This window comes from Lepidochelys kempii, chromosome 5 (genome assembly GCF_965140265.1).
Source record: "Lepidochelys kempii isolate rLepKem1 chromosome 5, rLepKem1.hap2, whole genome shotgun sequence".
Lineage (NCBI taxonomy): Eukaryota > Metazoa > Chordata > Testudines > Cheloniidae > Lepidochelys > Lepidochelys kempii.
This window is the reverse complement of record NC_133260.1, coordinates 26,751,381-26,777,932: the sequence shown is the minus strand read 5'-3', so window position 1 is coordinate 26,777,932 and position 26,552 is coordinate 26,751,381. Positions and strand designations below refer to the sequence as shown.

General features: G+C 40.3%; 1 protein-coding gene across 1 annotated transcript in view; it reads left to right on the top strand.

Moving 5' to 3' along the window:
• NUP155 (nucleoporin 155) overlaps nucleotides 1–15,324 on the top strand; it is a 47,730-nt gene extending 32,406 nt beyond the window's left edge. Inside the window, exons 25-35 of the mRNA XM_073343798.1 lie at nucleotides 1,353–1,488; nucleotides 2,279–2,432; nucleotides 2,707–2,811; nucleotides 2,992–3,146; nucleotides 4,888–5,017; nucleotides 5,692–5,805; nucleotides 6,391–6,511; nucleotides 9,306–9,416; nucleotides 10,986–11,122; nucleotides 13,431–13,537; nucleotides 14,910–15,324. Coding sequence (XP_073199899.1) covers nucleotides 1,353–1,488; nucleotides 2,279–2,432; nucleotides 2,707–2,811; nucleotides 2,992–3,146; nucleotides 4,888–5,017; nucleotides 5,692–5,805; nucleotides 6,391–6,511; nucleotides 9,306–9,416; nucleotides 10,986–11,122; nucleotides 13,431–13,537; nucleotides 14,910–15,048 — 1,409 coding nt within the window. The 3' untranslated portion in view covers nucleotides 15,049–15,324. The remainder of the gene's footprint in view (nucleotides 1–1,352; nucleotides 1,489–2,278; nucleotides 2,433–2,706; nucleotides 2,812–2,991; nucleotides 3,147–4,887; nucleotides 5,018–5,691; nucleotides 5,806–6,390; nucleotides 6,512–9,305; nucleotides 9,417–10,985; nucleotides 11,123–13,430; nucleotides 13,538–14,909) is intronic.
• Nucleotides 15,325–26,552: the final 11,228 nt, after the last annotated feature.

The following is a 26,552-nucleotide window of genomic DNA, read 5'->3' as shown; positions in this document are numbered from 1 at the left end:
CCACCCTGACAATTAGGAAGCTTTTCCTAATGTCCAACCTAAACTGCCCTTGCTCTAATTTAAGTCCATTGCTTCTTGTTCTATCCTCAGAGGTTAAGGAGAACAATTTTCCCTATCCTCCTTGTACCTCCGTCAACCTTTTATGTACATGACTATTATGTCCCCACTCAGTCTTCTCTTCTCCAGACGAAACAAACCCAGTTTTTTCAATCTTCCCTGATAGGTTATGTTTTCTAGACCTTTAATTGTTTTTGTTGCTCTTCTCTAGACTTTTTCCAATTTGTCCACATCTTTGCTGAAATGTGGCACTCAGAACTGGACACAATACTCCAGTTGAGGCCTAATCACCACAGAGTAGAGCGGAAGAATTACTTCTCGTGCCTGGTTTACAACACTTCTGCTCATACATCCCGGAATGATGTTTGCTTTTTTTTTTTTTTTTGGCAACAGTTCTAACTGCTGGCTCATAATTAGCTTGAGATCCACTATGATCCCCAGATTCATTTCTGCAGTACTCCTTCCTAGGAAGTCATTTCCCATTTTGTGTGCAACTCATTGTTCCTTCCTAAGTAGAGTACTTTGCATGTGTTCTTATTGAATTTCATCCTATTTACTTCAGGCACTATACTTGTTGAATTTGTTTGGGTTTTTTAATACATTCATGGTTGAATTTCTGATTTTAGTGTTTTGTTATCCATTCCACAAATGGATTGTTCTGTGCATAAAGAAGTTTTCCTGATGTCCATTAGTGTCATGTTTTTTATTTCCCTCTGGTTTTTGAGCAAATTTCATCCATAAATAGCTTATTGTTAGCCCTTGCATTTTATACACATCAAAATCTTCTTTTATTTATGGCTTGTCTTGATTAGATTTGAGCAACTCAGGCATATTTTTCCTATTTAAAAAATACTCCTGTGCACTGTTCCACATTTTCTACACTAAATTGCCAAGGCACTTAACCATTTGGTAAAATTCTTCTAACAAAACACTTAGGGTAGAATTTAAATGGCTGTTTATTGTTGCAGATGTTGTCTCATACTATACATGTTGTTGAAAGATCATTCTGTGTTAACCTAGCATTCAGAGAAAATGAATTCTTTTTGTAGATAATCATACAACTGCTGTAATATTCAAAATGATTTGGGCCCCAATCCTTCAAATAACTTTAAGCATGTCAATAGTCCCCCAAATTAAGCATGTGCATAAGTGTTTGTAGGATCAGGGCCACTGGGAGTGAGGGGAATTCTGGCATTCTAAAATGGGAAGTGTGCAATATATTCAGTATTGTATAGTAGTTCGCAGTATGTTTAATATTGTGATGGACCAAACTCTCAGTTCTTCCTTATCTCAAGTGCGTTTCTATGAGGGTGTGGTGGAACTGTCTCTTACTGCTGCTGAGAAGAAGGATCCTCAAGGTCTCGGACTTCATTTCTACAAAAATGGAGAACCTGATGAGGATATTGTTGGACTCCAGGCTTTCCAGGAGAGGCAAGTTTTCAGGATATACGGGCAACTTTATTCAAAGCACTTTACTTATAAGAACTTTTCCGCTGATTTGGGTGGGATGATAGATAAGCCTTCTAGAATTAAGAGCAGGATGAGAACATATTTTTCTCAGTGCATGTTTCTTAGATAGTGATAAGATGTGCCATCTTTATTTTGGCCAAAAGGTTAACTGATCGTAGGTAATAAGATATGGTTTGGGGAAGGTTGTCTGATCTAAACTTTATATAATTGAATTAACCTGTAACTTGTTTAAAAAAAAAAAAAAAAGGGAATTGTGGATGATATTCAGGATTATAACTGCCCCCCTTTACAGCACTATTGTTTGGGGGCAGCAATGACTTCAAGAATATCTGTAAAATGTTTGCCGGGTTTAGTCATGTTACTTTTTTAATGGAAGATGCTCCATTATGAAAAATATGACCTGACTGAGGAGTAGTATTCATAGTGTATAGCCCTTAAATTATTTCTTATTGGGAATAAGCACCCTCCAAGGCCTTTGCACCCTGCCCTCCTAACTGAAAGGAAAATAGCATGTTAGCAGTTACTACTGAAGTGGGGGATTTGCACAACAAAGTATTTGTGAGGAAGATCATTCCAGAGGAGAGAGACTGGTAGTAAATTACATTGATTCAACTCACAGGGTCCTATAGAAAACCTTTCCTTTTAGTTTCAGAAATATTTTTTCAGTGTATATAGTAACCTATTTTGTGGGAACAGGGATCTCACTGATATCTGTAACTTAAACTGTTCTTTCTCTTGCACCTACTTGCAGGTTAAATAGTTACAAGTGCATCACTGACACCCTTCAGGAACTAGTAAATCAAAGTAAAGCTGCTCCTCAGTCTCCCAGTGTGCCCAAAAAGCCAGGCCCTCCAGTGTTGTCATCTGATCCCAATATGCTGAGCAATGAAGAAGCGGGACAGCATGTAAGAAATTTACAAAAGAGACCTAGTTACAACTATTAAGGAAGTTTGTACAACATATTGTTGCAAAGTAAATTAACAGAGATAAAGTCAGGACTTGAAATGAATTTGTTTCAGTATGTGAGAAGATACGGTGTTCACAGAAATTATTGAATGTTAATATAGATGTTGGCATATATAAATATGCAATGTTTGTAAGCCCGGTGACAAAGACTTTGAGCTATTTATGAAATGTGAACAGTTCTGGAGTAACATCTTTGAGCTTTTCTTCCTTTAGTTTGAACAAATGCTAAAATTGGCTCAGCGTTCAACAGATGAACTCTTCTCTATTGCTCTCTACAACTGGCTGATACAAGCTGACCTTGCAGATAAACTGCTACAGGTAAGATCGTGCAAAACAAACATAGTCACAAAAATATTTTGTAGGGTACTTCTATTAGGCCAAAAGAGTTGATTGTAATACTGGCTAAAAACACACACTAGGAACAGAGAGGTTTTTAAGGATGCTTTTTAAAAAAAAAACAAAAAAAAAACCTATCTGTGGTTTATATGATTCCTGCAGATTACCTCCCCATTTCTGGAGCCGTATCTGGTGCGTATGGCTAAGATTGATCAAAACAAAGTCCGTTATATGGATTTACTGTGGAGATACTTTGAGAAGAACAGGAATTTCAGTAATGCAGCCAGAGTGTTGGCTAAATTGGCAGACATGCACAGGTATGGACAGTTTGTCATCAGTGTATTATTCCTAGTATTGAGATAATAAAAGAAAAGTTAATTTGTGTAAAGACTAAACAATAAACAAAAACCTAAAATATTATTTTTAACCTGGCTACTATTAGAATGATAAAATGGAAATTGTTGCATATTTTACACAGAAATAAACAGGTTACAGAATTAATGTATTTGTAGAATATTGACTGGTAACTTAATTACATTGTGTATTTTATTATATAGTTTTATATAATAATTGTAGAGTAGTAGAGGAAGAAATGTCTTACAGATGGGCACATACAAAGTGGTTATTTAGTTACACTTGGAGTCAGTGTCAGAGCCTGGAGAATTTAGAAGTCCTGATTCCTATGCTCCCTTTAGTATAATTATTTTGGGAACAGTCTTGGGAACACACTTTTTTACAGGATTACTGGCCTAGTGGATAGGGGGAAGCAGTAGATATGATATATCTTGACTTCAATAAAGCTTTTGACACAGTTCCACATTAGAGAGACAAAGTGGGTGAGGTAATATCTTTTATTGGACTAACTTCTACTGGTGAGAGTGATGAGACATGTGTTGATCAATAAAATATATTACCTCGTCCACCTTGTCTCTCTAATATCCCAGGACTGACATGGCTAGAACACCATTGCATACAACAGTTCCACATGACAGTCTCATAAACAAACTAGGGAAATGTGGTCTAGATGAAATTACTAAAAACTGGGTATTATAGTACTGACAACTAGTTGAAATACATACTCAAGGAGTAATTATTAGTGGTTTGGTGTCAAAATGGTAAGGGATATCTAGTGGTGTCCCACAGGGGTCAGTCCAGTATTTTGACTTGGATAGTGGAGTGGAGAGTATGCTTATAAAATTCACAGATGACACCAAGTTGGGAGATATTGCAAGCACTCTGGAGGGCAGGATTAGAACTCAAAATGACCTTGACAAATTAGTGAATTGGTTTGAAATCAGAAAGATGAAATTCAGTAAAGACAGGTGCAAAGTACTATGCTTAGGAAGGTAGAATCAAATGTGCAACTACAAAATTGGGAATAACTAAGTAGGTGCTGAAAAGGATCTAGGGTTTATAGTGGACCACAAATTGAATGTGTCAACAATGTGATGCAGTTGCAAAAAAGGCTAATATTCTGGAGTGTAATAACAAAAATGTCATACATAAGACACTGAAAGTAATAGTCACACTCTACTTGGCACTGGTGACTCCTCAGCTGGAGTACTGTGTCCAGTTCTGGTCGACACACTTTAGGAAAGATGTGGATAAATTGGGAGAAACTTGAGGAGAACAACAAGCATGGTAAAAGGTCTTGTGCTTGGTTATTCTGGAGAGAAGATTGAGGGGGGACCTGAAAACAGTCTTTAAATATGTTAATAGCTGTTATAAAGAGGATGGTGTGAACTGTGTCCTTCCTTTAATGGACATGGAGAACAAGAAGTAATGGGCTTGATCTGCAGCAAGGGAGACTTAGATTAGATTTTAGGAGAAACTTTTTAACTCTAAGGGTAGTTAAGCTCTGGAATAAGCTTCCAAGGGAAGTTGTGGAATCCCCATCACTGGAGGTTTTTGAAAACACCTGTCAGGCATGGTCTAGGTTTACTTGGTCCTTCCTCAGCACAGAAGCTGTTCTAGACCTCTCAAGGTCCCTTTCTGCCCTACATTTCTATGATTCTATGTTCTAGGCACGTGGCTTACAATTGAATGTTTCTTTTACAGCACAGAGATTCCACTTCAGCAGCGTCTTGAATATATTGCACGTGCCATTTTGAGTGCCAAGAGTTCCACTGCCATATCATCGATAGCTGCAGATGGTGAATTCCTACATGAACTAGAAGAGAAAATGGAAGTAAGAAAAAATGAAAAACCATTTTCCTTAGTTGCAATTATTATTAATCATGTTTATGGTACCGCCTAAGGACCAACCAAGAGTGGGGGCCTGATTGTGCTAGGCATTGTACAAACACAGAGCAGCACAGTCCCTTCCCTGAAGAGCTTAAAATCTAATAAAGAAGACAGACAGGTTGGGGGAATGGGATATAGCACACAGCAGAGTGAATTGTGTAATGGCAGCAAACATCATGTTAGTTCCATAATTATTTTTTGGGAGGTGGGCTTCATTAGGGAGGAAATGGAAAGAAAAGTTAGGGGCCGAGGGCATTGGACGGAAGGAGAATGGACAGGACAAGAGAGGAGGGACAGGACAGGGGAGAAGCTATGATGAAAAGTTAATGTTTCTATTAATATCAGTGTTAGCATAGGTCTTTTGTATTATTGACAATCACACTATTTTTTTTTTCTACTGATGTAAATGCAAAAACAGACTGTTTAGGCTGAAATGCATTGTCCCAGTAAAAATCAGCGGATCCAGATTCACTCATTTTACTAGGATTATGTCTCCAACATATACTCATGGAATGTCTATATTCAAATGTGTTAGAACCAATTCTAGGTTTTTCCAAGTTTCCATAGCTTTGGATGAAATGAAGGACTCTTGAATTATCTTGATTTTTTTAAAACTAGGTGGCTAGGATACAGCTACAAATAGAGGAAACATTACAACGGCAATATTTCCATCATTCTTCAGTACAAGATGCAATTTCCCAGTTGGATTCTGAGCTGATGGACATAACCAAGGTGATTAGAAATAAGTTGATGTTCACCTGACTGCTCAAACTACTCATGCAAAAGAAGATGCAATATCCCACTCCTGAATATAAGCTTCTCTAATATCTGAGAATGACAGATTCCAACAAATTGTTTATCAGCTATTAGCCAAAACAGTCACAGTGAATTCAGCTTCCTGTTTTCAAAATTTATATATATTTAGGTTTAGCCTGTCTAATCTTATATTTTCATATTTTACCTTCAGTAATTTCATCTTTCTCTTTGTGTTGTCGGCTGTAGGAAACACATATTATTTACAGTGCATAGCTTCTTTGGTTTTAGAGGTGTTGAATTGGCAAACACTCTAGTTTTTTCTTAGCTTGCTTTAAAATTTTAAGATTGAATGGTGATACAGAGCTGACTTGATTCAATACAAATGCTCTTCATGCAATATCTGTCAATGGCTATTAAAATGCACCGTCTACTATTTTGGCTTTGTTTCACTTTGTGTATGGTGCATGTTAATGAATAACTGTTCTATTTAATTTCACTCTGATAGTAAATCGTGGTGTTTTGTCTTGACTGAAATACCAAACTCTGTCTTTTTTATTGCAGCTGTATGGTGAATTTGCTGACCCTTTCAAACTCTCGGAGTGTAAGCTTGCAATTATACATTGTGCAGGGCATTCAGACCCTATCTTGGTGCAGACTCTTTGGCAAGAAATAATTGAGAAAGGCAAGTCTTGACAGACTGGGACTGAAGTAGCTTAGAAATATAGAATAACTGATAATGAAAGCACTTGGTGCCAGTGATCTTATGCTGCTGTTAGTATCCTATCCACATGAGATGTTAAGTATATCTTTTAGGAATATTCTGCAGTATAGATTTCATTGAATGTAAAACCTAACTTCAAAGCCTTTGAATTTTGTAGAAATTCAAAGGCTTATTATTTAAACAAAAGAATAGTACAGGATGAGGTCCTCATCCTCTGTACTCCCATGTAGCTTGTTTTGGGATTGGGGCTTGAGTCTGTTTGTATTGCAGCAGTAGAAGTACATTTTCTTCCAGTTGTGGACATGGCAGCTGAATGCTCCTCATTTCAATCATTCTAAAGATTTAGAAGATGAGTGGAATGCAGCTGTTAAACACAAAGACATGTTATAACATACGTAGGAAAAAATGACTTATTTTCCATTATAATAATAAATATGTTCATTTGTTAGTAGCATTATCTATTTACACAATTTTTTTTAAAATGGCTTTATTAAATGGTATGTTGAAATTGAACTGTCCTTGGGTTTTTGAGCCTGCCTATTAATTCAGTAATGTTAACATGATTGTTTCCAGTGCCTAACGAAAGGTAGAAATCAAATATTTGTACAAACAAATCTCAGGATGATTTACATGTACATGTGACTTGAATAACCCACATTATAGATAGGCATTTTTTACAGCACATCCTCCCACCCTGTTAATCATCTTACTCCCCTTCATTGCCTTATAGAATCATAGAAATGTTGGAGTGGAAGGGACTGAGATAGGTTATCTAATCCAGTCCCCTGCACGGAGGCAGAAGTCAAGTATTATCTAGACCAGTGGTTCTCAAAGCCCGTCAGCCACTTGTTCAGGGAAAGCCCCTGGTGGACCGGACCAGTTCATTTACCTGCCGCTTCCACAGGTTCGGCCGATCGCGGCTCCCAGTGGCCGCAGTTCACCGCTCCAGGCCAATGGGGGCTGTGGGAAGCGGCACGGGCCCAGGGACGTGCTGGCTGCCTTCCCACAGCCCCCATTGGCCACGCTTCCCGTAGCCCCCATTGGCCTGGAGCAGCGAACTGCGGCCACTGGGAGCTGTGATCTGCCGAATCTGCGGACGCAGCAGGTAAACAAACCAGTCCGGCCCGCCAGGGGCTTTTTCTCAACAAGCGGCAGACCAGCTTTGAGAACCACTGATCTAGACCATTCCTGACAGGTATTTTGTCTAACCTGTTCTTAAAAACCTCCCATGATGAAGATTCCATATGTAGTTTGTTCCTGTGCTTAACTATCCTTCTCACTTAGGAATTTTTTCCTAATCTCTAGTCTAAATCTCTCTTGCTGCAATCTAAGCCGCTTACTACTTGTCCTATCCTCAGTGAATAAGAAGAACAATTTATCACCCTCCTCTTTATAACAACCTTTTGCCCTATTTGAGGACTGTTATCATCATGTCCCACTGCAGTCTTCTCTTCTCCAGACTAAGCAAACCCAATTTTTTCAGTCTTTCCAAGTAGTTCAAGTTTTCTAGACCTTTAATCGTTTTTGTTGCTCTCCTATGAACTTTCTCCAGTTTGTCCACATCTTTCCTGAAGTGCGGTGCCCAGAACTGGACACAGTACCCCAGCTGAGGCCTTACCAGTGTTGAGTAGAAGAATTACTTCTTGTTTCTTGCTTACAACACTCTTTCTAATACATCCAGGAATTATGATTGCTTTTTTTGCTTTGCAACAGTATTACATTGTTGACCCCTCTCTTCCTCCCTCCCCCCCCCCCCCCATCCTGTACCAATTATGTGCAACCATGTCTCTCTTCAAGGAAAGTCTGGACATAGCGTTCTCTGGAGACAGAAATGAGTTGCCAAATGGCAAGTGAAGATCCTTCTAGAGGGCAGAGTGTGCTGCCACTTCTACCCCCTGCTGACCTCAAACCCCTGATCATCTGCTTGGCAGAGCAGAGCTCTGTTTATACTCCTCTTGGTTGCCATTATACAGGGGCATTTCTAAAAGAGATGGCTTCAGAAATCCTGCAGACTTTCATCTGAAGGTTTCAGGATAAGGAAATCTTAATCAAAATGTTAAGTAAAGCTATGCTGAGAAGGATTAAAACCTCAGGTGAATTTAGTGTTTATGAAAGGTTGCCAAATTGACCTCATGGAAACTGAAGTCTTCTGTTTATCCAAAGAAGAGGTAGAGCACTGGTTCTAGCAGGGCAGGCTTCCCCACCTGGCTCTGCCAGTTTGCCTTAACCTCTATAGTGAACAAGTAGTTCACTTTCCTTGCCCCCTCAGTCCTTGCTTTTGTACTGGAGACTGCCAGGAAAGTTGTGTCACCGTTGATGGTGATTTTGCGATGTGTGCACCTTTCCACTGAGTATTGGCTTGAAACTACAGTTCATTTCACATAGGTCTCCCAAAAGCTATTGGATAAGGCTTCTTAAGATATTAAAGCCATTTGGTCATGTATATTAGTGAATTTATGTGAAATTCCAGGGAATACTAAACCTATTCATATAACATATATGCATTCATATGAAATCTGAAAGTGTATTTGCATTTCTACATGCATACATACTGACTTCCCACCAACAATAAATGGAGTTGTGTGTATGCCCTAAGAATATAAAAGTCAGGGTTAGAAAAGACTTGCTTGAAGTGTTAGTGGTAAATGCAAGTACAACACTGTAGTAAGAGGTAATAGCTGGTTTTTTTAATTTACTTACCCTCCATAAACTTTAGTTTTAAAGGTAGATTATATGCCTAATTGTTCTCTTTCAGAGTTGAGTGACAGTGTAACACTGAGCCCAGCTGACAGAATGCAAGCTCTCAGTCTAAAGATGGTATTGCTTGGAAAGATATACGCTGGCACACCTCGTTATTTTCCTTTAGGTAAGCAATTTAACAGTATTTGGAAGAAAAATAGGCATTATGGCAATGGGTTCAAATGCCTCGAGTACTCCCTAAGCATTGAAACATACATGTTTTATTCAGTATTTAAACTTTGTATGATGCTAATTAAAAAGCAACTAAATTTACCAGTATATATAGATGCTGGTTTTGCATATGTTAAATAAACGTTAGCTTTACATGCTGTACTCTTTATACAAGACAGAATCAAAAGAGCATGGTGAAACAAGTTTTTTTCAGATTATTGGAAAATTACCTGTCTTTTTCTTCTGAAAAGAGACAATTGTAAGATTATGTTTCTAAAGAAAACTTTATTTCCTCCGCTGTCTGTAATATTTAATCACTGTTTTTATATGTTAAATTTTCCCTTGTGGCTGGAATAGTAAAATGAAATCAATTTTCATTGAGGTTTACTATTGCGAAGACAATAGTGATTGAGGTTGTTGAGTAAATTAGGGAATTCCTGATGATGGGTTTTAGGGCAGATGGCTGGTCATTCCTTTGTTGTCCAAGAGCAAGAATTTGGACAATCGGGTTGTGGTGCTTGCTTATTATCACAGTCACTTTGGAGGATGATTGGGGAGAGTGACTAGAAAAAGAGAAGAGACAAGATTGTAATGGAAAAACAGATATTAATAATACAGATATGATATGGCAATTCTTATATTCCTGGAACTTACCTATGATTAGTACTTTTCACCCAAAACTGTAGCTAATCTAAGTTCTGAAATGGTCTTATTTTGCTCTATTCAAACAGCTGAATTTACTTTTGGACAGTTACATAAACTAGACATTGAAGGGTAGAGCGGTCTTTCTATTCACATACTAAATATATGCATTGTGTGTGTGTGTGTGTGTGTGTTTTGTACAGTTGTTAGATTCTTTATGTATCTACTTGCCATATCTATATATTTTATATATCTACAGAGGCAATTCCATAAAGTATAATATATGGGAACTCTGTGTCCTGTATTAGATTGGGGTCTGTGTTTCTTCTTTGAGATACTCAAATCCCATGGTGAAGAGGTTGTTTGTATGAAAACCTGCATGGATATATGTCACTCTAAGCTTTTGCAAATACGAGAGTTTTATGTTACCGAGAGTTAAACATGGTATGGATGTGCTGGTATTTTGGATAAAACAGACTAGTCTGGCAATCTAATAGCAGTGTGTTGTGCTGTCACAGGGGAAAATCAGAGTTGGGCTCTTGAATTTCCCTGGACAACAGCATAGCCTGAAAGTATCACAAGGACAATGTGCTAAGCCTTTAGTAACACCGTGTTGTTGCTCCTGAGTAATACCTCTTGTGATGCTCATAACAGCATCTGACTGTGGAAAGCAACCCATCTTGCATATCCTCTCGGCCTCAGTTTTCCCATTTGTAAATTCTGGGATAACTCTTACCCACTTTGTAAAATGCTTTGATCTCCACAGTTGAAAGGTTCTGTGTAAGGAAGACATAACTTTGTGTAGATACCTAACATTAATTAGTTTTGTTAAACTAATATTAAAGTAAGATGGAACCTAAACAGGCAGTTCTTTTTTTTTCAGATTTCTTAGTGCAGTTGTTAGAGCAACAAGTTTGTTCTTTGAACTGGGATGTGGGATTCGTAACCTATACTATGCGGGAAATTGGAGTGCCACTATCTAGGCTACTTGAAGTGTATGACCAGTTGTTCAAAGCACGGGTAAGGATAAAATTTGAGCTCAAATATTATCTTCAACATTAAATTCTAAAATTTTATATTAAAGTTAAAATGAGATGTATCAGACATTTTAATAGACCTTGGGATTTCGGAATATCTTACTAGTTTAAAAAATAAAAAACTTCACTGTTTCTGATCCTAGTAGGTGAGGAAAACTAAACTCTGATATTTCTGTTACTTCAGCTACAGATGATCTCCTGCCTATCATAAATAGGATTAAAATTATTAGAATTGCTGCACTTCAGCATGGACAACAGGTCTTGGATTCCTGAATATGATTTTCTTCTTTCTTAGAGGTAGTTCATAATGCCAAGGTCAACAGAAACAGACAAACTATTTCATCTTTCTTAGCTTATTAATTTCCCTGGGTTGTGACTGGCACAAATAATAAGAATCACTTCCTGCATTTTTAGTTCATAGTGTGTGTTTTTTCTGATTAAAGAACAAAGATAATCTATGTGGTTCATTTTGCCCTGTCACTGGCTCCAGGTATAATCTATTGAGGGGTCCCTGCTGCTCCTGACAGATGCTCCTCAGATTGTCCCCGGTCAGAGTAGTTCTTGGTGTGACCAGTTGTCACCCCTGGGGTGCAGTCTGGTAGCTGTGGGAACCACAGCGCCCCTCTAAGACACACAGCTGGGTTGGGGACACAGCCAGCCTCACCCAAGCCCTGTAATCACCCGACTACCCGACAGCAGGTAGTAACGCTCACCCAAACTGGGCTACCTGAGTGTAAACAGCAGACACCAGCCAGTTTCCCAGCTCCCCAGGCATGTCCCTCCCTCAATGTGGAGAGGAATATGCACATGTGACCAAGCTGAGATATTTCACCAGACACTTCACTTAAAGGCACACTGCTTTAGGTTAGAACATAAAACAAGCTTATTAACTACAAAAAGATAAATACTAAGCAATTATAAATTATAGCAAACAAATCAAAGCAGATTACCTAGCAAATAAACAAAACTGTAAACTAAACCTAAAATACTAGAAAGATTGGATATGATTTAGGAATTTCTTACCCTGACTGATGATACAAACAGGCTTGCAGATTCTCAAGGCACAGCTTGGGCTCCCCACCCCTGGTCCAAGTCCTTTTCCTTAGAAGCTTCTCTTAGGTGTTGAGTAGTGGGGAGTGAAGAACCACAGATGATGTCACTCCCTGCTTTAACATATGGCGGGAACCTTTTATTCCAAAAACAATTCCTAGCCCAGTTTATGGGAAAATACAGGTACCCAAAATGGAGATCAGTGTCATGTGGTCTGGTCACATGCCCCTTGCATGCCCTACTGCTTCATAGCAGCCATTACTTACAGGTTGTCTGGAGCATCCCCAGGAAGGCTCACCAGGTGGGGGATAACCTTCTCCTCAGGCCTGTTGTTTTTCCTAATGGCTCATTACCCTGAATGGGCCCTTCACAACCAGCTGTCTAGGCTGGAAGCATTTTGCCCAGTGGGTGTCACCCAGGTGTAACTACATTTGAAATATAGATACATAGTCAATATTCACAACTTTAGATACAAAAATGATACATGCTTATAAATAAGATAATATTCAGCAAATCATAACTTTTCCAATGACACCTCACATTACTCATATTGTACAAAATGCATCGCCATGATGCCATAATCATAGCATCATAATATTACTGTGATGAATATGGGGTATAGTGTCACACTTGGGTCCTCACCTCTAATTGAGTCTAGCAGTCTGCTTCGGTCTCTTGACTGTGTTTGTGGAGGCAGCCTGCTGCAGAGCTGTCACCCCTTCTCTATCCCAGGCCTTTCTGCCTCTCCTTCCTTCTCTGTAATTTCTCCTTTATAGCAGCAGGCCTTGTTTCCTCTATTGGCTGAAGCTGTGGGTGCCTGTCTCCATAATTGGGAGCTGTGGCAGCTACATGGGGGTGTGGTCAAGCTCCTTCCATGTAAACAGGAGAGGCTCTCCTAACCTTTCTGTCTATGCTCAATATGGTGTTTGTAGACCCCATTACATATCCATACCCTACCAAACTATTCAGTAGTTCAGAGTGTGTTTAGAATTATACAAAGTCTAATATTTACAATACTGTTTGATGAATTTCATGTGTTTTACAGTTTCCCTAGTGGAAACCCATGCAAGTAAATAAACATCCAGTTCCCACTTTTTTTTCATTCTTTTGCTGTAATAAATCAAACATTTAAAATATTGCAGTAATGCAATTTTTATGTACTGACATCCTCTACATTTCCCTATCGATGAATCAGAATTAACTTAGTACTGCCTCCCTAAATTGATGTAATCTTCTTTTAGGATCCGTACTGGAATAGAATGAAAAAGCCTTTACACCTTTTGGAATGTATTCATGTATTATTATCGGGATATGTACAAGACCCCAACAAAGTGCTTAACTTTGAGAGGTAACTATGAACTATAAACAAATGTTCCACAAAACTTAAAAATATACTCTCAAGTTATTTGTTTTGGAAGCTCCAAAGCCCTTTGGGTCACTGATTTTAAAATGCAACTCAAGGTAGAGTCACCAAAAGTCATTGTTACTCTTACAGTTGTTCAGAGGTATGTATTGGGTAGTTTTAGGTGATGGGGGCTTTAATTATTATGGTGCTTGTTTTTAAACAAATTGTGTCTCACTTTTAAGTAAATGTTTTTAGTTCTTTAAAAATGAGGACTCCCTCGAATTACATCAAAAATTGGCTGCCTCTTGAAGCTTTATGTTCAAGGATCAGATTCACAGTGATTGTGGTAAATCTTTAGTGGCAACTGGCCCTCTCTGTAAACAACTTTCAACCATATATGGTACACTTACGGTATTTTTGGTGTATATTTTATGAACCTATTTTCAATTTTATACTTGTCAACTATTGATGGAGCTTAACTAAAATCCATAGGTTTGTGAAGAATTTACTTAGGTGTGAGGTGAAATCTTGGCCCCATTGCTCTAATGAGAAGTTTTGCTATAGACTTAACTGGGGTTAGGATTTTACCCGTGGAGTATGAATTCTTCTACCCTTGGAAATAGTTCCTCTGCAACAGGGTTCAGACATATCGGCAGGATAGTGGAGGGAAGCTTGCAGTAAATCTGTCCATGCAATGCACATTCTGGGAAATGAGGACTGTTTTCCAGGACTAACAATCCAGCATCCTTTTACAAGCATAAGATTTCACTTAAATAAATAAAATTAGAAAAGCATATCTTTAATTTTAGGCTTCCCCTTCCTGCTATTGAATCATGTTTATATCTGATTATTTTCAGTTTTTTCATTCCATTTTGTATATGTAAATGTACTTTTATTTACAAATTTTACATTGATGTTCACAAATTTCACTGAATAAAACTAGTTGTTTTGCAAAATAACATTGTTTCCTAACAAGTCAGCATAGTTCTTCTGAGGCATCCCTGAGTGAGGGGGTACTTCTAAATTTATTATTATTTATTAGATAAAAACACTTGAAATTATTCAAACAAATATTTCACTCCTGAACTGACAAGAGCTACAAATTTGGTTTTTGAATTGCTGCAACTGTTAAAACTCAGGTAAATAGAAATTATTTAACAAGTTCCCCAGTATACTTCAATCACAAACATGAGATTTAAAATATTTGCTTTTCATTAACTATATGTTAGAAAAATTAAAGTTAGCTGATTTGGGCTTTTGTTATTTACAGATTATTCCATTACTATCTGAAAGAATCCCACTTCCTTTTCTTACATGAATTTTAATAAACAAAAGCCAAAATGAGTTTTCTTGACAATGTTTTTCTTCTTTACAGACGACGATTCACTAATGTATGTTTGGATGCTGTCAGTTGCTACCTTGTTGAACTTCAGTCTATGAGCCCTACACTAACAGTGCAGACCACTATTGGGAATTTTAAATCCCTACAGGCTAAATTAGAACGGCTTCATTGACTAAGATGATAAAGAACTGTTAGTCCAGAGAAAATGAACTGTTAAATGGAAGCTCAGATGTCTGCACTGGAATCTGGAAGAACAAATGCTCAGAAGGAAGTAGGGGAAAATTAAAGTTCCTGCTGCAATTGATTATTTGTGTTCTATGCTCTTACTAATCTACAGATTAGAATAGAATGTATATTTGCCAAATTATAAATTTCTTTTGCTACCACCACATTTTTCTAACAACGGAAAACTTTTTTTATACTGTTTAATAAAATACTTTGTATAATTGCTCCCTTGAGGATTAAATGTATTTGGAAAACATATTTTCTTTTTCTTTTACACTAAACATAATTTACGTAATGCAGTGGAGGAAGTACTGGGATGCAATCTCAAAAGTGATCATACACTATTGACAAATATGAAAAACATGGAGATGGTACTGGCAGGCAGCAAGAAGAGAATTACAAACTGGAGAAAAGTTGTCTAGCTGGCCTCAGACCTGGTTAGATCTAGGGTTAGCAACACAATCTTAAAAGTATCCCTGTACATGATCCTGTATAATGGCTAACCTTTTGATAAAGACAATACGTTCCATGCCTGCTATTTGCACAAAAATTGCCACCATAATAGAATTATTAGGACTATATTTCAGAAACTAAATACATAATTTGCTTGATCTGGATTTGAAAAAAAAATACACTAGTAGAAGCCTAGCAAACATTCTCTCCCATCTTTTTCCTTAATAGAAGTTATGCTTTGTTCAACTCTTAATTTTTACCTGGAAAACCCACAATGTGTAAAAGGGCTACATTCCAGAAAAACGTAACTGCTAGACATTTTCACCACATATACTTCTGAGTGCCAGTCTGCCTACATTTCTAAATGGGACAAAATCAAAGAATCCTGTATAATTACCTCCTAGGATCAATCTATGCAAGATAGCGCTTAGCTTGCTACAGTCATCAAGACGTATGGCCACCTGTAAATGTTTCATTTTTGTTCTATAAACAGTTACCAGAGAGACAAGGTGGGTGAGGTAATATCTTTTATTGGACCAACTTCTGTTGGTGAGAGAAACATGCTTTTGAACTGCACAGTGCTCTTCTTCAGTTCAATATAGCTTGAAAGCTTTTCTCTTTCACCAACAGAAGTTGGTCCAATAAAAGATCTTACCTCACCCATCTTGTCACTCTAATAGCCTGAGACTAATACAGCTAAAGCAGTAGTGCAAACTACAAACAGGTGTGCATCCATATTAAACATATCATAGAATCATAGAATATCAGGGTGGGAAGGGACCTCAGGAGGTCATCTAGTCCAACCCCCTGCTCAAAGCAGGACCGATCCCCAATTAAATCATCCCAGCCAGGGCTTTGTCAAGCCTGACCTTAAAAACTTCTAAGGAAGGAGATTCCACCACCTCCCTAGGTAACGCATTCCAGTGTTTCACCACCCTCCTAGTGAAAAAGGTTTTCCTAATATCCAACCTAAATCTCCCCCACTGCAACTTGAGACCATTACTCCTTGTCCTGTCATCCGCTACCACTGAGAATAGTATAGATCCATCCTCTTTGGAACCACCTGTCAGGTAGTTGAAAGCAGCTATCAAATCCCCCCTCATCCTTCTCTTCCGTAGACTAAACAATCCCAGTTCCCTCAGCCTCTCCTCATAAGTCATGTGTTCCAGTCCCCTAATCATTTTTGTTGCCCTCTGCTGGACTCTGTCCAATTTTTCCACATCCTCCTTGTAGTGTGGGGCCCAAAACTGGACACAGTACTCCAGATGAGGCCTCACCAATGTCAAACAGAGGGGAACGATCACGTCCCTCAATCTCTGGCAATGCCCCTACTTATACATCCCAAAATGCCATTGGCCTTCTTGGCAACGAGGGCACACTGTTGACTCATATCCAGCTTCTCATCCACTGTAACCCCTAGGTCCTTTTCTGCGGAACTGCTGCCGAGCCATTTGGTCCCTAGTCTGTAGTGGTGCATTGGATTCTTCCGTCCTAAGTGCAGGACTCTGCACTTGTCCTTGTTGAACATCAGATTTCTTTTGGCCCAATCCTCCAATTTGTCTAAGTCCCTCTGTATCCTATCCCTACCCTCCAGCGTATCTATCACTCCTCCCAGTTTAGTGTTGTCTGCAAACTTGCTGAGGGTGCAATCCACACCATCCTCCAGATCATTTATGAAGATATTGAACAAAACCAGCCCGAGGACCGACCCTTGGGGCACTCCGCTTGATACCGGCTGCCACCTAGACATGGAGCCATTGATCACTACCCGTTGAGCCCGACAATCTAGCCAACTTTCTACCCACCTTACGGTGCATTCATCCAGCCCATACTTCTTTAACTTGCTGACAAGAATACTGTGGGAGACAGTGCCAAAAGCTTTGCTAAAGTCAAGGAACAACACGTCCACTGCTTTCCCTTCATCCACAGAACCAGTTATCTCGTCATAGAAGGCAATTAGATTAGTCAGGCTTGACTTGCCCTTGGTGAATCCATGCTGACTGTTCCTGATCACTTTCCTCTCATCTAAGTGCTTCAGAATTGATTCCTTGAGGACCTGTTCCATGATTTTTCCGGGGACTGAAAATATCCAATAACAGATCTTACATAAACCATACACTGGAAATCACCTCTGTCCCTACACTATATTATCAGACCCATCTCCATTTTTAGTCATCCTTGGGGAATTTCTCTTTTTGACGACTTACTAACCAAAAAGACTTTTCCTTGGTATTGTACTTTTCCACGGCTGGATTATCCAGGAGAAGTATTGCAGTTTGAACAAATAATTCTTCTCTTCTACTTTAGAGTAGACAGAAGGTTGAGATTTGTGCCATCACCCATACAAAGGAAAACACTTCCTAGATACCAATGTATAGCCTTTAGATCTTAAATATACTTAATTACTGGGTGATATTTAGCATGCTCCAAAACTTAATTTATTCAGAGAAGACCTCTGGACTTTTTCCCCCTCAAATCACCAAGTATACTCAGGATTCTAATTTCTCTGTCCCACCAAAACATGCTTCTCTTCATTCGGTAAGTAAACTGGGGTAGGTCTAGCCTGCAGCTTTAGCTGTAGGCCAAAATAAAACTGACGTTTTAATTCTGGTTTTCCTCCCAGATCGTATAAATGTGGAAATACCTCACAAACTCATAAATACGTTGGGTTACTATGTGAACTGGGGAAGTATCGGAAAAAGATACATCAGCCCAACAACGGCACTGTTTCATTTAAGGCTAATCTTAGTTCCTCTCTGCAAAAGATACAGAAATGTTAATTTTCTGCAGATCTCTATGCTCAGGCATTTTGTATATTTGTCCAGTGTATATTTGTGCAGTTTATATTTTTTTAATTTTGCAAGAAAATGTAATGATGGTTAGCCTTCATGTTAATCCAGCCTCACTTCCTAACTGTCCATACACTCACACCAAGTTATGTCCCCTGCTCCCCTTTTATTTTTTTGTTTCCACATACTTAACCCATATTTGTAAACTTAATATTTGTTCAACAATATGTTGTATTGCCACGTTATGTGATCTTGATAGGGCATGAGGCACAGGCTGGAGGAATTAGCACTGGAATGGGAGACAGGAATGGAGTTCCAGACACAGGTCTGCCACTGACTTGCTGTGTGACGTTAGGGAAGTCACTTCATCTATCTCAGTTTTCCTATCTGTACAATGGGGATAACTTGCCAACCACCTGCAAGTGTTGTGAGGTTTAGTTTGTAGAGCACTTTGAAAATGTAAAGTGCTAAGTATTATTAATATATCATACTTGCAGATGGTTACGGTTAAAACTGCAGTATAAACCTTAAATCTTGTTTTCCTGGCATTCATAACTGTAATATCCCAGCCTTAAATTTAGGAAATTTAAAGCAAGAAAAATCTATTTAAAGTCTGAGGAACGTGGGAATTAGAGATCAAAGGGAGGGGAAAGCTGATTTTTACATGAGAGACTCAATTTCTTTGACTGACATTTTTCTCAAAAAAGGTCATCTTGCCATTGGGGCATTGTCTCTGCTTTTCCAAGATTTGTGCAACTTGTACCTTTAAGCAAAAATGTTCTTGACCATACATTCAGCCTTTCCATCATCGTTGTTGCTGCTTTTTTTTTTACATGTGCCTGTAAATCTGTAAAGGAGAATACAAAGGTTTCATAAACATAAAATATGGGTAAGTGCGTTACCACAAGAACAAATTAGATGAGTGGAAAAATCAGGATTGTTCCACTTCATGTTTTTGGAAGGTAAAATGAAAGTCTGAGGATTACTGTCATCTGATATCTTCCCTTTTATGAAGAATCCTTTCCAGATGAAGTCTGAACCTAGAACCTTTAATTCCCCAAGTGGTAGCTCTACTTATTGAAGTAAAGCAGAGTAGTTAATATCACTGACATCTGCTGCTAGGCTGCTAGCTACGATGAAAGAAATAGTTAAATCATACCCTCCACTCCTGAAATGGAGTTACCCTGCACTCAATTTGATTCTAGATTACATTTCTGCATCTATTCGGTTTTGGGTTTACTACTAAGTGTAACCAGTGGTTAGTTGAGAATTCATGTGGCTGGCCAAAAATATTGAGCACTGTTCAAGTATAGTTAAGTGTTCAGGTTCTACAATGGATATTATAAATGTGCTTTATACCTGAGGTTTTATCCCTCGTCTGACCATGGGATAGCCTTGAAATGCATTTAAAATCTTTCAAAACATACAGTAGGAAACCTTTTCACCATTATTCATATTAGTCTAAAATTGTGGTAGAAGATATTTCTTCTCTTTCAGTTTGAAATATTTGTATTAACCTGATAACTGATGGAATGTTGGGTATCGAAATTCACGTGGCTTATTTGAACTATATTGACAATGGATGGACATATGCACAATATGTAATTTTTTAATACGGATATTGCCAAATGTGTTTTTTTTAAATTAACAATCAGATTTTTTCTCTGTAAGGACTATTGGTAAAACAGAGTTTGAAGTCTAAACATCTTTTTGAAAATAGAGATTGACAGTTTCTTTCATCAGTTAACCATATTTTACCAAATTTAGCTAATTCTTTTTTCACTGGAAGCTTCAGTGAGGAAATATCTTCTGTCTCTAAAATTAACACGGAATGAAAAACGTTCTTCTTGGCCTTAACTACTATAACATGTCTGGGAATAGGACTTTAGTAGATTGCTAACAGAGAAATTGGGGTGAGATTTAGATACTAAGGATCAGATTCTTATTTCAGTTACATTGGTATAAATTTGGAGAAATTCCATTGAACCCAGCAAGTTGTCCTGGGTTTACACGAGTGTAATTGAATTCAGAATCTGCCCCATGACCTTATTTTTGGCTACTGGACTACACACTGTTAAAATATTCTGTTACTTGGAAGACAATACAAAGGAAAAGGCTTTTTTTTTAAATGTATGTTGTGATTGTTCCAAAATTTGTCTTAAAATAGTTAACATAGTTCTCCTATGATGAAAAGAAAAACAGGAAGTTGGAGTATAGCAAACGCCTTTTTCAAAGTAGACTGAATTGTAGTAAAAGCACTGTTCTAGCACATTCAACAGATAAAATCGATAGCCAACTCCCCTAAGCAGACTCATAAGTTGTGTAAGTTGCCTCTGTCTTGTGTTTTGGCAGCCCAAATTGAAATACACTAAACTTAACAGAAATGCGACTTCACTTGGCATAAAGTTGGAGAAGTTAAAATGGACATGATTTCAGGGAGGGACCATGGAAAGGTACGTTACAGCTACTGATCAACAGAATTAAAATGCAGAACCATCATTTAATAAGCCTATCAATCAATTGCTCAGCAAATTTACATTGCTACAGCCCAGTGTCTCCCAGAACTCTAGCTGTCTGGTCCGCTGTCCTCTGGCTGCAGCTCAGGAAGGTGGATCAGTGATTGGGCACCACACCGTCTGGCCCTGTTGTTAGGGGGCTTATTCCTTCACCCACTTACTTCCCTGGTCCTTCTCGCATGAACAGAGAGCAACAATACCCGAAGTCCAAAGGTGCAAACAATTTGATGTTTATTGGGGTGAACTTCCAGCAAGCATGATTCCAGTTTCCTTCCTTAGTATCCTCCTTCCCCGCTCTGACATCACAGAGCCTTACACCTGTGTCCCTGTTCCCATTCGTGCCCTTAGCAAAACATTATTCCAATTTCCTTACCCCCATTCCCTGTTCCCATTTTCCCCCTTTAGCAAAACATGATTGCAATTTCCTTACCCCTGTTCCCATTTCCCTCACCCCCTCCCCCTCCCACTTCCTGATTGACTGCAGACTATATAGTAAAACCTGAGTTCTGCTTTGCTATACCTTAACCAATCATTTTCCTGAAATTTAACTAACCAATCCTAACATATTGTAACATGATTATTTAACCAATTATATCCCACCACCTTAATTAGTTTACACCCAGCAAAATTAATTATACAGCAGACAGGAACAATCACAGAACCAGACAGAGATTATACAGACAAACAATAGCAAAGTGGGAACTATAATGACAAAACAATACTGAAGTGAGGATTTCACATCCCAGCTATTGATAAGTGAGTTCTTGCCAGACAGGATGCTATCAAACTAAGTTTCCTTTTACATTTTCTAGGCACTTCCCTTTCTCTGGAGGTGATAGGCACTATCAGGACAGGATTGTATTCCTAACAGCCCAATAGCACCTTATTTCAGTGTGACTAGTTTGGAATGTGAGGATGTGACTGTTCACTTCCTAGCTTATGGCTGCCTCTGCTGCTTAGCCAAAGGCCTTAGCCTAAGCACAGGGCCACAAACTGTCACAGTAAGACAAGGACCTTACACTGGCAGACAGTGATTTTGATTCTTTCTTTTATACCTCTATAACTAGTCAAGTGATCAGAATACACCTAAATTCTTACAGTACAGGCCTTTGCAGACAGGCCTGAATATCTATATCCTAACACCTGTCCTCTCTGCTCCGGCTTGCTGCCAGATTCCTTGCCTCCACAGCAGCACACAATGGTATTTTCTTTTGCTCCTGCTCTCATTCCTATTTTAACTTTTCTGCCCGTTTTCTGGGCAGTGGAGAGCATTGGCATTCCTTCTCATCCCAGGCTTGGTTAACCCCTCAGGGGTTTAATCTTCTCTCCACTGCAGTGTCTGCCTGCTGCCTCCTCTGCCCCATACAGGCATAGGCAGTGAGTTATAAGGGCCCGTGTGTCCCGTGCTCCACCAATATTTAGGAACGTGGGCCTGGCTCCACCAGTGTTTAGGCTTACCACACTTTGGGGGGGGCCTCGCTTCAGAGGGATGCAGGGTCCAGGGTGGTCTGGGGGGTTTACGGGGGGGCCTGGCAGCAGCAGCAGTAAGCAACCCAGACCCAGCCCGCCCCTGCTCTGCCCATTCCACCCTTCCCCCAAGTCCCCACCCCTTTCCAGCTTCCGCCCCCTCCCCCGAGCGACATGGGGAGCCAGTGCGGCAGGCTGGGGCCGGGTTGCTGGCTGCTGCCAGCACCAAGCCCTCTGCTAACCCCCCAGCCTGCCCTGTACCCCATGTCCCCCTGAAGCGCAGGGCCTCCCAAAGCACGGGGCCTGGGTTGCCCCAGTCCATCCAAAGGATAGGACAGCTCTGATTGGACGCATTCTGGCCACCACCAAAAATTATACAAACCAGGCGTCCATGCTTACAGGTATGGCAGAGCTAACAAGAAAGCATCAGGTCAAATCCAAGTGGTGCTCTATGTGTGAGGCAGCATTCCCAGACTTAGCAGATGGCAAGTCGTGCCCAGCCTACACCCAACCTTCCATCCCTAACTAGGTCCCGGTGCTTTGAGCTGGACAGGCAGGTGGGGTGCCTCATCCGGTGAGAAAGCTGTATCCCCAACGAATGAAAAATGGACCAGGAACCCCAGTGCTGAGCAGGGAGAGGTTGCAAAAGCAGGGAGAACCTTGACCACTCAATTCAGGGATCAGTCCCAGGGGGACTGTTCAGTGCTGAACAAAGAAGGGAAGCTTGCAGGGTCACAAGTCTGACCCCCTCACCCAGTCCTAAAATGGGTTCTGAGTGTCCTGGGGAAAGAAGCAGGGCATCTAATCAGCCTCTCTATCCCAGGGCAATCAGCAGGGCTCTAACAGTGACACTCTGTACCTCGGGGGAACACCCTGCACCCCCATGTTCATCCTTATAATATGACTGTGTGGTGATCCAATGCAAAGTTTGTCATGTCGGGTGTCTTCGCAGAAAAACCTGAGAGTCTTTGGATTAACTTTAGAAGTGTGAACAACAAGGGTGACGTCGTGGTGGTAGTCTTGTCATAAATATAAAGGGAAGGGTAAACCCCTTTGAAATCCCTCCTGGCCAAGGGAAAGCTCCTCTCACCTGTAAAGGGTTAAGAAGCTAAAGGTAACCTCGCTGTCACCTGACCAAAATGACCAATGAGGAGACAAGATACTTTCAAAAGCTGGGAGGAGGGAGAGAAACAAAGGGTCTGTGTGTCTGTCTATATTCTGTATTTGCCGGGGATAGACCAGGAATGGAGTCTTAGAACTTTTAGTAAGTAATCTAGCTAGGTACGTGTTAGATTATGATTTCTTTAAATGGCTGAGAAAAGAACTGTGCTGAATAGAATAACTATTTCTGTCTGTGTATCTTTTTTGTAACTTAAGGTTTTGCCTAGAGGGGTTCTCTATGTTTTGAATCTAATTACCCTGTAAGGTATCTACCATCCTGATTTTACAGGGGGGATTTCTTTATTTCTATTTACTTCTATTTTTATTAAAAGTCTTCTTGTAAGAAAACTGAATGCTTTTTCATTGTTCTCAGATCCAAGGGTTTGGGTCTGTGGTCACCTATGCAAATTGGTGAGGCTTTTTATCCAACATTTCCCAGGAAAGGGGGGGTGCAAGTGTTGGGAGGATTGTTCATTGTTCTTAAGATCCAAGGGTCTGGGTCTGTAGTCACCTAGGCAAATTGGTGAAGCTTTTTACCAAACCTTGTCCAGGAAGTGGGGTGCAAGGTTTTGGGAAGTATTTTGGGGGGAAAGACGCGTCCAAACAGCTCTTCCCCAGTAACCAGTATTAATTTGGTGGTGATAGCGGCCAATCCAAGGACAAAGGGTGGAATATTTTGTACCTTGGGGAAGTTTTGACCTAAGCTGGTAAAGATAAGCTTAGGAGGTTTTTCATGCAGGTCCCCACATCTGTACCCTAGAGTTCAGCGTGGGGGAGGAACCTTGACAAGTCTACTATAGACCACCGGACCAGGGGGATGAGGTGGACGAGGCTTTCTTCCGGCAACTCACAGAAGTTACAAGATCGCACGCCCTGGTTCTCATGGGAGACTTCAATCACCCTGATATCTGCTGGGAGAGCAATACACTGGTGCATAGACAATCCAGGAAGTTTTTGGAAAATGTAGGGGACAATTTCCTGGTGCAAGTGCTGGAGAAACCAACTAGGGACAGAGCTCTTCTTGACCTGCTGCTCACAAACCGGGAAGAATTAGTAGGGGAAGCAAAAGTGGATGGGAACCTGGGAGACAGTGACCATGAGATGGTCGAGTTCAGGATCCTGACACAAGGAAGAAAGGAAAGCAGCAGAATACGGACCCTGGACTTCAGAAAAGCATACTTTGACTCCCTCAGGAAACTGATGGACAAGATCCCCTGGGAGAATAACATGAGGGGGAAAGGAGTCCAGGAGAACTGGCTGTATTTTAAAGAATCCTTATTGAGGTTACAGGGACAAACCATCCCGAAAGAATAGTAAATATGGCAGGCGACCAGCTTGGCTTAACAGTGAAATCCTTGCTGATCTTAAATACAAAAAAGAAGCTTACAAGAAGTGGAAGATTGGACAAATGACCAGGGATGAGTATAAAAATATTGCTCGGGCATGCAGGAGTGAAATCAGGAAGGCCAAATCACACCTGGAGTTGCAGCTAGCAAGAGATGTTAAGAGTAATAAGAGGGGTTTCTTCAGGTATGTTAGCAACAAGAAAGTCAAGGAAAGTGTGGGCCCCTTACTGAATGAGGGAGGCAACCTAGTGACAGAGGATGTGGAAAAAGCTAATGTACTCAATGTTTTTTTTGCCTCTGTCTTCACAAACAAGGTCAGCTCCCAGACTGCTGCACTGGGCAGCATAGCATGGGGAGGAGGTGACCAGCCCTCTGTGGAGAAAGAAGTGGTTCGGGACTATTTAGAAAAGCTGGACGAGCACAAGTCCATGGGGCCGGATGCGTTGCATCCGAGAGTGCTAAAGGAGTTGGCGAATGTGATTGCAGAGCCATTGGCCACTATCTTTGAAAACTCATGGCGATCGGGAGAAGTCCCAGACGACTGGGAAAAGGCTAATGTAGTGCCCATCTTTAAAAAAGGGAAGAAGGAGGATCCTGGGAACTACAGGCCAGTCAGCCTCACCTCAGTCCCTGGAAAAATCATGGAGCAGGTCCTGAAGGAATCAATCCTGAAGCACTTAGATGAGAGGAACGTGATCAGGAACAGTCAGCATGGATTCACCAAGGGCAAGTCATGCCTGACTAATCTAATTGCCTTCTATGATAAGATAACTGGCTCTGTGGATGAAGGGAAAGCAGTGGACGTGTTGTTCCTTGACTTTAGCAAAGCTTTTGACACTGTCTCCCAGAGTATTTGTGCCAGCAAGTTAAAGAAGTATGGGCTGGATGAATGGACTATAATGTGGATAGAAAGCTGGCCAGATTGTCAAGCTCAACAGGTAGTGATCAATGGCTCCATGTCTAGTTGGCAACCGGTATCGAGTGGAGTGCCCCAAGGGTCAGTCCTCGGGCTGGTTTTGTTCAATATCTTCATAAATGATCCGGAGGATGGTGTGGATTGCACCCTCAGCAAGTTTGCAGATGACACTAAACTGGGAGGAGTGGTAGATACACTGGAGGGTAGGGATAGGATACAGAGGGACCTAGACAAATTGGAGGATTGGGCCAAAAGAAATCTGATGAGGTTCAACAAGGACAAGTACAGAGTCCTGCACTTAGGACAGAAGAATCCAATGCACCGCTGCAGACTAGGGACCGAATGGCTAGGTAGCAGTTCCGCAGAAAAGGACCTAGGGGTTACAGTGGACGAGAAGCTGGATATGAGTCAACAGTGTGCCCTTGTTGCCAAGAAGGCCAATGGCATTTTGGGCTGCATAGGTAGGGGCATTGCCAGCAGATCGAGGGACGTGATCGTTCCCCTCTATTCGACACTGGTGAGGCCTCATCTGGAGTACTGTGTCCAGTTTTGGGCCCCACACTACAAGAAGGATGTGGAAAAATTGGACAGAGTCCAGCAGAGGGCAACAAAAATGATTAGGGGACTGAAACACATGAGTTATGAGGAGAGGCTGAGGGAACTGGGATTGTTTAGTCTATGGAAGAGAAGAATGAGGGGGGATTTGATAGCTGCTTTCAACTACCTGAAAGGGGGTTCCAAAGAGGATGGCTCTAGACTGTTCTCAGTGGTAGCAGATGACAGAACAAGGAGTAATGGTCTCA